The sequence below is a fragment of the Pelobates fuscus genome, chromosome 10 (genome assembly GCF_036172605.1).
Source record: "Pelobates fuscus isolate aPelFus1 chromosome 10, aPelFus1.pri, whole genome shotgun sequence".
Lineage (NCBI taxonomy): Eukaryota > Metazoa > Chordata > Amphibia > Anura > Pelobatidae > Pelobates > Pelobates fuscus.
The window spans coordinates 107,759,312-107,769,737 of NC_086326.1; the positions used below are offsets into that span (position 1 = coordinate 107,759,312).

At 41.2% G+C, this 10,426-nt stretch overlaps 1 protein-coding gene across 1 annotated transcript; it reads right to left on the minus strand.

Annotated features, from left to right (window-relative positions):
* Positions 1-4,158: 4,158 nt before the first annotated feature.
* LOC134574782 (uncharacterized) lies at positions 4,159-10,136 on the minus strand. The gene is made up of 5 exons (XM_063433862.1): positions 8,700-10,136; positions 7,867-7,957; positions 7,428-7,583; positions 6,481-6,645; positions 4,159-4,619 (listed from the first exon to the last, which is right to left on the minus strand). Exons 1-5 carry the CDS (start codon positions 10,134-10,136, stop codon positions 4,159-4,161), a joined length of 2,310 nt encoding a protein of 769 aa, XP_063289932.1.
* Positions 10,137-10,426: the final 290 nt, after the last annotated feature.

Below are 10,426 nucleotides of genomic sequence, written 5' to 3' on the forward strand. Positions count from 1 at the left end.
AACCGAACCATCCGTCTGAAACTACAGGAGAACGAGCAGCCACGAAGATTTTGTTCTACATGGTCACTAATGATGAGTACCATATTTTAATCTATTTCTTGTAAGAGTTCCTATGTTGGGAGGGATCTTTCTTTTATTCTGGGGCAATAAATGTTATATAGAGTTACACTATATATTCTAATTGTTTCTCTTTGCCTCAAGGTATTTCCAATATACACCTCTGGGTCCTCATTTACTACATAAGAATCTAGACCCCCCCCCCAGACTTATTTGTTTATTTTACAGACCTTGGACTTATTTGAGACTTCTACAACATTTTTGTTTTTACTCCAGTTTTTTTATATACAGTTTCTTTTCATTATAGCTTTTTCACTTTCTTTACTATAGTTTTTCAAGTGAAAATGTGCATATGTTTGAACCCTTGTTATATTTAAGGGGACCATCCGCTAAGCGCTGACAATACATACTAGCAATATCACATAGGAATTGGGAAATTCTTTTTGTTTCAGCTGCTGTTATATTTAGAGTACCCTGGGTACTAACCCCTGGTGTTTTATTTAGACTATATACTGGCTACCGCATAGATTTGTATATATATATATATATATATATGTATATATATATATATATATATAGTGAAGGGAGGTCTCTGCCTAGGATATTGTGTTCGAGATCCACCCATCGTTTAGTTCCCGCTGGTGCATGTAGGTTTTGGATGTGGGTTAGTGGCGCTGCGTGGAAGTAGTGGGTAAGGTGTGGTAGGCCAAGCTCCCCTTGTCTGTTCGGGACGTAGAGAGTCGAACGCTTGATTCGGGCTCTCTTATTGGCCCATATAAATGTATATATTTGTGTTTGCAATTGTTTAAAGTCAGTGGTGGATATTTGTGTGGGTACGGCTTGAAATCGGAAACGTAGCAGTACGTTAATTTTTTTGGATTCCAATCTCCCCAGCCAGGAGATGGACATCCCGGTAGGTCTAGAGATACTTTTTTTTGTGTGAGGGGTGGGTAGTAAAGTTTGTATGTCTGGGTGAGGTTGGCCGGTAGATGTGTTCCAAGGTAGTGAATGCTATTGGATTGGAATTTGAATGGGTATTTCAGTTTAATTTTATGAAGGGTGGTGGGATCCAGGTGTATGGGGAGAATTACTGTCTTGTCTATGTTTAGCTTGTAGCCAGATATGCGGGCGTATTCCTCCAGTGCTGAAAGTAGATTTGGCAGGAAGTGTTGGGGGTCTATAATTGTAAGTACGAGGTCATCCGCGTATGTCTCGCCCCTGACTTGTATGCCTTGGACTGCTGGATTGCCTCGTAGCGTCTGCAGAAGGGGTTTCAGGGATAAGGCAAAGAGGATGGGGGAGACGGGGCAACATTGTTGCGTGCCACTCCGAATGAGGGGTGGTTGGTTAGGGGGAGGAGTAGGTTTGCTGTGGGGTCAGTGTATTGTGTGTTGATGGCGTTGATGTGGAAAGCCACATTTCTGGAGAGTCGCGAATAGGAAGGGCCATAATAGTTTGTCAAATGCCCTTTCGGCGTTAAGGGACAGGAATAGTGTCGGAATGTCTGTGTGTGATTGTCCGTAGGAGGTTGTACAGGTGATACTTGAAAAATTAGAATATTGTGCAAAAGTTAATTTATTTCAGTAATGCAACGTAAAAGGGGAAACTAATATATGAAATAGACGCATTACATGCAAAGCAAGATAGTTCAAGCCGTGATTTGTCATAAGTGCGATGATTATGGCTTACAGCTCATGAAAACCCCAAATCCACAATCTCAGTAAATTAGAATATTGTGAAAAGGTGCAATATTCTAGACTCACAGTGTTCCCACTCTAATCAGCTAAGTAAGCCATAACACCTGCAAAGGGTTTCTAAACCTTTTAAATGGTCTCTCAATCTGGTTCAGTAGGAATCGCAATCATGGGGAAGGCTGCTGACCTGACAGTTGTGCAGAAAACCATAATTGACACCCTCCATAAGGAGGGAAAGCCTCAAAAGGTAATTGTGAAGGAAATTGGATGTTCCCAAAGTGCTGTATCAAGGGAGAGGAAGGGCTTAAATAACTTGCCTTTCTCCAGCGCCAGGCTCCTTTGCCGCTGGGGACTCTTTCCGACGTCATCGACTGAATGCGAATGCACGGCAAGAGCCCCGCGCGCATTCAGTCAGTCCATAGGAAAGCTTTCTCAATGCTTTCCTATGGACGCTGGCGTCTTCTCACTGTGAAAATCACAGTGACAAGTGCGGAAGCGCCTCTAGCGGCTGTCAATGAGACAGCCACTAGAGGCTGGATTAACCCATATGTAAACATTGAAACTGCTATGTTTACAGCAGGCAGGGTTAACCCTAGACGACCTGGCACCCAGACCACTTAATTAAGCTGAAGTGGTATTGGTGCCTATAGTGGTCCTTTAAGTCCAGGGTCAACCCAGCCGTCTACCAGGAGATTTTGGATCACTTCATGCTTCCTTCCACAGACGAGCTTTATGGGGATTCTGACTTCCTTTTCCAGCAAGACTTGGCACCTGCCCACACTGTCAAAAGCACCAAAGCCTGGTTCAGTGAGCCTTGGGATTACTGTGCTTGATTGGCCAGCAAATCTATGGGGCATTGCCAAGAGAAAGATGAGATGGGAGACCGAACAATGCAGAAGAGCTCAATTCCTCCTCTCTGCTCGGTAGATAATTGTGTCAGATACTGTATCAACACTGTATCTCCAGGCAGAAAAAACACATTTTCCCCAAAACTTCACAAACACCCCAAAATAAATAGCATCCTCATAAATGTCACATCCCTTGACAGTCCTGATCTGGGTGACCAACATATCCAAAAATCACCCAGATCAGTTTAGGGGTTTTGGAGTTGCATGGAAGTCTTAGTTTGACCGACCGCACACGAGGTTCTTGCCAAGAAACAGTTCCATGGTTCAGGTGGTGCTGTTGGTCTATTTCGGAAAGTCATAAAACCCAACAAATTCATGAACGGAACCCCCTGGCTCATAGTAGCGTTTGTTCCCCTAGTTTGTGGGAACCAAAATACCGAACAGCGCTCTCCTAGCTGTTCGGGAAAAGGAAGCAGGCGTTTGTATGGCTTGACCGGTGTTCGGGAAGACGAGTGTCTGATTTTAGTTCCAGACTCTCGACGACCAAGTCCCGCCTTTCGTGCGAACAAGATGGCCGCCGTTTTCTCCTGCACGTGGCTTTTGACTATACGAACGGCCACACAGGGAGAGCACTAATTCCTTGTTCTCTTTGTAGTTAACGAGCCAGTGGGGTGGTCTGTGTTCGGTAGTTTCAACTACCGATTAGAAGAAAGTTAAATAACTGAAATAGCAGGGTAATTTCTTTACATTCTATTTACCAATATAACTAGTTTATCTAATTTTGGACCTTCCTATCTGTTTACTTGAGGATTTTATCCGGAGGACGCTGCATCTCACATTCCTTGGTGGGGGACATACCACCTATGCTGTTTCGGATTGAGCAATACTTACTTGCTCTTCCTCTGTTTGTATTATTTTAACATCACAGAGAGCGCTCTTTTATTTTTAGATTTTCTCTTATGTTACTGGAACATTACCTACTGGCATATTAAAACACACTGAATGTGAACTTTTCTACTACTGCTGCTGACTAGTGGCCAAAAGCAATTTAATTTTTATTTATTTATTTTTTTTAAATCATATTTCATTGAAATATTTTGTGGTTAAGGAAAAGTAGAATATAAGAGGAGCATGCAGGCTACGATAAGATAGTTCAACATTTTACACATGTATATTGTTAAGAACTGCTAGTGAACAGAAGCGGTGTTACATTTATAGCTTACAACATCAGCGTAACTATGAGGCGAAGGGTGCTATCCCTAGCTTCTCTGCCATGGATGAATCCGGTTTGGTCTGGATGCATGAGCCCAGGTAGATGTGTCTGCATCCTAGTAGCCTGCAGTTTTGTGAGCACTATAATGTCCCCACCCAGAGTGCTTCTTCCTTTCCCCTCCAGGGCATTAAACTTGGGTCATAATCATGGGGCCCACAGTGTACCTTAGTGTATGCTGGAGTCCTCGTGGAGCAGTTTGCTGCTTATTCCTCAGGGCGTCCTGGGTGGGGGTGAAGGACCCACCGAAGAGTCTTCCCTCCTGCGGCGCGGGGCTCTCTCGTCGGGGCTACTGGTCCAAGGGAACCCAGTTGGTTACGGCTTGAGGCGGAAGCTGCAGCTTATGCAGGAATTCAGGTACGTCTTCAGGCCACCGAACATAGAGCCAGTAGTTTTGGTGTCGTACAGACAGGCAGAACGGAAAGCCCCACCTGTTGGGTATTCTACGTTCTAGTAAGAAGGTGGCCACTGGTTGGAGTGCCCTTCTGGCTTCCAGGGTAAGTGGCAACAGATCGGCGTATCTGGTCACTTGTGCACACTGGAACACCCATGTCTGCCTGCTGCGGACCTTGCACATTATAGTGTCTTTTAGCTTGTAGGAGCTTAGGCAGCAGATCAGATCCCTGGGAGCGGAGTTCTCCATTCTTGGGCTCAGCGCGTGGTGTGCTCTCACGAACTCCAGGGAGTTCGGTGCTTCTTCCCTGACGATGGCGCGGAACAAGCTGGTGAGAAGCCTCTCTGCATCCTTTTCTCCATCAGGATCAGGCACTCACAGCACCCATATGTTGCACCTGCGGCCGCAGTTGTCGAGGTCCTCCATCTGGCGACTCATTTCCAGCAGCATGGTGCCTTGCCTGGATACTATTACATATATTACATATATACGTATTCTGGGTGATTTCCACTTCTTTGTATATGTGCCTTGCCTGGATACTGCCTGGTCTGGCCGCGGTCGGAGCCACTGTGCCTTGAGATGTGGTTTCCATGGCCTGACTTCTGGTGCCATGTGCTGCAACCTCAATGTAAAAAGGGGCCATTTCTGTCGGGATGGTTTCATGGAGCATGGAGGTAAGTGTCTGGAGGTCTGTTTTTGTTGCCATAGAGGCTGTAAGGTGTTGTATAATCCTTCTCTCACCACCAATACTTCCAATTGGTATCCTTTTGAGAGAAATCCACTCTGCGTTGTGTTTTAATAGTGAATGTAATATCCCTGTGTCACCTCTTCCAAGAACTAACATATATCTTTATCCCCTTGTCCAGATAAATATATGACTAGCACTACTAAGGTATTCTACCCGATATTACAAATAAACAGCCAACACCATAGTTCTTACCAGAGAGAAATCTTTACTTAGAATCTGCCCAATTAAATATTACAGAAGAAGAATGTTACAGAGTTATAGTATTACAGAGTTACAATACATTCATAATACTCACACATTCCATATATCTAATAATATCGGCTACATTGTGTATGTGCTGTGAGATGTTATGTGCAGCATGTGTGTCTTACCAAACCTAATCTAATGTGATGTCAGTATCTTCTATTTTTAAAGGAATTGGTTCCCATGTTGTAAATAGCAAACTCATCAGCTCAATTGATATGTAAATGTGATTTACTTTCCCAAGGCCCAAAGTGTTGTCTATCCTGTTATTTTATTTAAGTGTTAACTTTCCCAGCCATCCCTTTTCCTCTAACCTAAGGTGTGATTTCCTAGATAGAGATTATAGGTGCCTTTCAGGTGCTGTATCTTTCCAACTATCTAAACAGAAACTCCCTTTGAAGATAATTCCTGACCTTCCATACACACAGACTTAATCAAGCACATATTAAACATATATATATATAATATTTTCCCCAACACTCCCCCACTTGAATAAGATCTAATAAGGAGATTATTCACATACAACCCCGCCACCCACTCTGATTTCTGTATATTAAAAAAAATCAAGGCAAGACATGAACCCACACATATATTTTATACCCCTAAAATGTGAGCTCTAATTTTTCCTGCTTTGTATGGATTTTTTTTTAATTTTTTTTTTTGTTCTTTCCTCCAAACAAATACTACAGAAGCAGTTCTTAATCCTGGGTGTGTGTAAGTATTATAGGGTATGCTCCACCAGGGCTCTTGAAAACTATTTGTTAAATCATTAAGGCTAGCTACATTTTCCTTCACCAGCTCTTGCAATTGCACAACCATTTGATTATTTCTTTTAAATAATGTATCCAAATCTACATTAAGTGGTGGGATTTTCTTAAAAAGTGAGGGGGCCATTTTATTCCAATTTCCTAGATCTTCCTGTACCACGTCCATAGATCTTTGTGTGAGTTGGATATTGGCTCTTATGACCTCCTTGCCCACTTTCATGGAGCCATAGGTAAGATTAAGACACCATCCTGTTTGGGGTACCCTACATTGTATAGTTTGCTGCCACAGAACTGAAGATACTCCCAGTGCGCAGATCGTGGGACCCTGTCCGTGCACCACTCTTTTCCAACCATTTATGGGTTTGTGAAGGTGAACAGGGCAGCTCCCTGAGTTTTCCACCATGCACCCATCTGCCTGGACTAGTGGTTCTAGTACACAGGAACAAAGCCAAGCATTACCACGTCTGTCACAGCAACTGGGGTTGATAACTTTCCAGAACTGGTCTTCTTTGATCACTAAGCGAGTTTGTGGAAGGAATTGCTTTAAAACATTAGTGTGATTAGCCACTTCCAACTCACCAAACATAGTCATCTTATAAACAGGTACAGGCTGTTCTGTCCAAACTGGAATGTCAATTATTAATGGAATTACCTTTTTTCCTAATTTTCACTTATTGCACCAACTCTGCAGACCTTTAATTTTGGAAAGGACTACATTCTGACAATCTATGCCATATTCCCTAACCAGATCAAAGACTAGGGTAGAATTGATTATTCTGGGCCATTCCCCTCGTTTTATTTCTTGGAGGCCTAAATTTAGATGTTCGTCTAATAAATTTCCAACTATACCACATACCATAGCTTTAGATACATTATTGTTATTAACTGATTCTCTGAGAGCATTCACTGATATATTAATCCACTGCAAATCTGCAGCAACTGTGTGAATGTTCTGTATCGTGACATCAGTTTCAGCGAGAGTGTTAAAATCCACTTGTCCCTCTTTTAAGCATAATTTGCTGCCACCCATTAACATAATTTTGTTCTCGTGAGTTAAGACCCTCTATGTCTGCCCTATTCCAAATTGATGTTCCCAAACTGAGTCCTGAGATTATATCAGTACCCAGATCCCTTTTTTTCTCTCTCTATAAACTTGAGCCCTTGTGTTGCATCCCAGAATAGATTAATATGTGCTTGAAATACATTTTTAAACCATTCTTTCATCATCTCTGGTATATTAAATAATAAAAAATTTAACAATAATGGTAATGTTACATAAGATACATCGTTATACGCAACAGTTTGTGTTGGTTGTAAGAAAAGTCCATGCTCTGGCCACTGGGTGGTAGTTGGACAGTCCTGAGAATTTATCATTCTTATGTTAATTGCTGGGTCAACTGTATTACGTAATCCAGTCTGATGGGGGCTGCATGTTACAACACCATCCTGGGAAAATGTAAAATTTCTCTCCAGCAGCATCTTTATCCTCACGTCCTTTGTGGCATTGGCACAAAATATACTGGTACTCTTATGTAAATCACTTCCTCCTGGATATTTCCAACCTGCAAATTCAGAGGGAAAGTTAGTTTTAGGCATTGAAATATTACATTGTACCACTATCCACCCCCCTATAGGCCCAACGACTGTAAGATTGTCTTTACATGTAACATCAGGTGATTGTTCCTTTACTTTTAATCTTACTTTGATATTCTCTGAATTTTCCGAATTCCTTTTCTCCCTATGATAACCCTCTACTGGAGTACTCTGATGTACCATTTTATTATTATTTTTCATCATGACATTCCCTTTTCCTAAGCTATACAGTATATACATAAAAGACGATACACATAACCACCACATCACGACTGCTGTTTTCTTGCACTTTATATTCCTTATGTGGGCTGCTCTTCCAGGGATCCACTCCATCTACTATTATCTGGAAAAGAGAACTAAGAGACTATGTTAACATTTACATTAACTTGGCACATCATTTTTTCCTCTAAAGGCTTTTATTTGACATGCATGTGTCCATCTAAAGTTCTCATCTCCCACATCTAACAAATACACATAAGGGCCAATTTTGTCAAGCACAATATATGGACCTTTCCATTTTGGTTTTGGAAATGGATGGTAGGGGGAAAAAATTTGCAACATTACTCTGTTTCCAATCTGAAGCTCGGTTATATCCCCTTTTTTAAAAAACAACAACGACAAACCATCAAAGATGTTTGTCAGCATGCAAGAAAACTGACAACGATCTGTTGCCATACAAAGATAAAAATAAAAAATCAGCTTAAGGCTATTAAAGGCTATTAGAAAAACAAAAATACACACAGATGTAGAGAAAAAACAAAAAATTATGGGAGTTATTAATTGCTGGGGACCCTCAATTGATCAGTCTTTCCCTCCTCTCTGATCTGTTCCCTAAGTGCTTTTACTTCTGCCTCCAATCTCTCAGTCTGTCTCTTCAGGTCCCAGTATTCGCTATTCCCTTCTTTATTCCTCCAATTATCCCAATTTCGTCTATTGGGCTGCTCATCCCATCTATGGTTCCTTCTCCAAGTATTCTCTCTGTTGTTTCTTCGTTTTTCTCTCCAACTGTGATTTTCCCAGTTATTATCTCTCCATTTTAGCCTCTCCCAGTTATTATTATTATTATTCCAATTATTGTTGATTACCTGAGGCTTCTCCCATCTATTTCTCCAATTGTCTCCCATTACATTGCTCCCTTTAGCACTATCCCTATTCCTATGGTCCCTCTGTGGATCTCTCCGTCTTTTGTCACTACCAGATTCATTCTCACCTCTAAAATTTCCCATATGCTGAAATCTATTTCCCCTGATTGGTTTCTGAGGATACATGGTAGACCTGTCTCTCCTCTCTACTCTGAAAATCCTGGCAGCATCTACAGCAAAACTTTCATTTTTAACCTTTTTTCGCCACAAATTATCAGCTCTTAACAGTAAATCACACATTTCTGATGGGTTTGGGGTTACAGATAATATCTCATCCTTAATATCTTCCTCTAATGCATCCAAAAACATTGATCTATGCACCATCCCTCCCTGTTCAAAACCAGGATTACTGACACCAAACTGTTCCATCACTGTGGAGATTCTAGCTGACAATTCATACGGAGACTCTTGTTTCAGCTGTTTAATTTTTCCAGACAATGACACATTTGATGTAACTCCATAAAGTGCTCTCAAGATCTCTTTCAACATATCCCTAGTTCTACGCTGCTGACCACATGTCTGTACAATCCTGACCCACAATCCATTTCCAACAACTCTCTGCAGCACTCTCTCCATATCACTAGTTGTCAAACTATACATCTCTTTCACTCTTTGAATTCCACAAAACCATTGCAAAAAGCGATTGATATCCTGCTGAGGGACCTGCCCTATTTCTCTAACTATGGCATCCATTTCTTGTGGCTTTAACTGCTTATTAACCAGCTGAATCTCTCCAGAATTATCTGGATTCAACACTGTGGTTGTTGTAGTTGGAGCCGCAGGGAGATTTGTCACTGACTTTTCTTTCAAATCCTCCCATGGAAAAAGAGGTTTGCATCCTGTATCTCCAATCCCTGGGTTAGCAATAGACCCTGGAATTTCAGATACAGGAGACCTACTCAAAGGTGCCATGCTTTCTGCCATTTTATTAAAAGCCATATTAGTAGCATGTCTGCATTCATCCAATTCTTTTTGCATCTTCGAAATGTTCTCATTCAGCCTCTCATTCTCCACTGTAAGCTCCTCACACATTTTGGCCTTTTCAATCAAAGCTTCACCAGTTGTAACTGCATGCACTCTTAGATCTACAATCTTATTATTCAATTTCTCAGATTTCATGTTAATTACTGAGTTAAGCTCTGCCATTTCATCCTCCTTTATTTTTAAAATTCCCTCTAATTTTAAACAACATGATAGTAATGCTTGCATAATACACCCTTTTCTTTTTTTATCAGACACGTTTTTCTCAAATAACACTTCTCCTAAAAACTCCTGCATCTTTTCCCATGACTGTTTACCATCCTGAGAGATTTCATAAGGACCACCATGTCTCTTAATATAATTCATAAGCCATTGTTTAACATTTTCTGAACAAGTCATTTTTGCATCTACCTTTTTACATGCCATATTAAAAATATACACTGCAACAATATAATAAATAGCAAATATACTCACCAAGCTTTATGCAGACACTGGAAACCTCTTCTGGCTGACAGTCACAGAACCAAATACGTTGATGTTAAAACTTGGATCGTAGGCAGATTCTGAAGAAAGAAATCTTCCGGCCACGGTCACGGCACCAATTATGTTGTATAATCCTTCTCTCACCACCAATACTTCCAATTGGTATCCTTTTGAGAGAAATCCACTCTGCGTTGTGTATTAATAGT

Bases quoted from the DNA above. Each gene is read 5' to 3' on its own strand.
- LOC134574782 (XM_063433862.1), bottom strand. From the start codon at position 10,136: ATGACTTGTTCAGAAAATGTTAAACAATGGCTTATGAATTATATTAAG. The intron at 6,646-7,427 runs GTAATACAGTTG...TTGACATTCCAG, and splicing joins CCCCCATCAGACTGGATTAC to TTTGGACAGAACAGCCTGTA. The intron at 4,620-6,480 runs GTAATGCTTGGC...ATCCTGATGGAG, and splicing joins CAGTTGCTGTGACAGACGTG to AAAAGGATGCAGAGAGGCTT.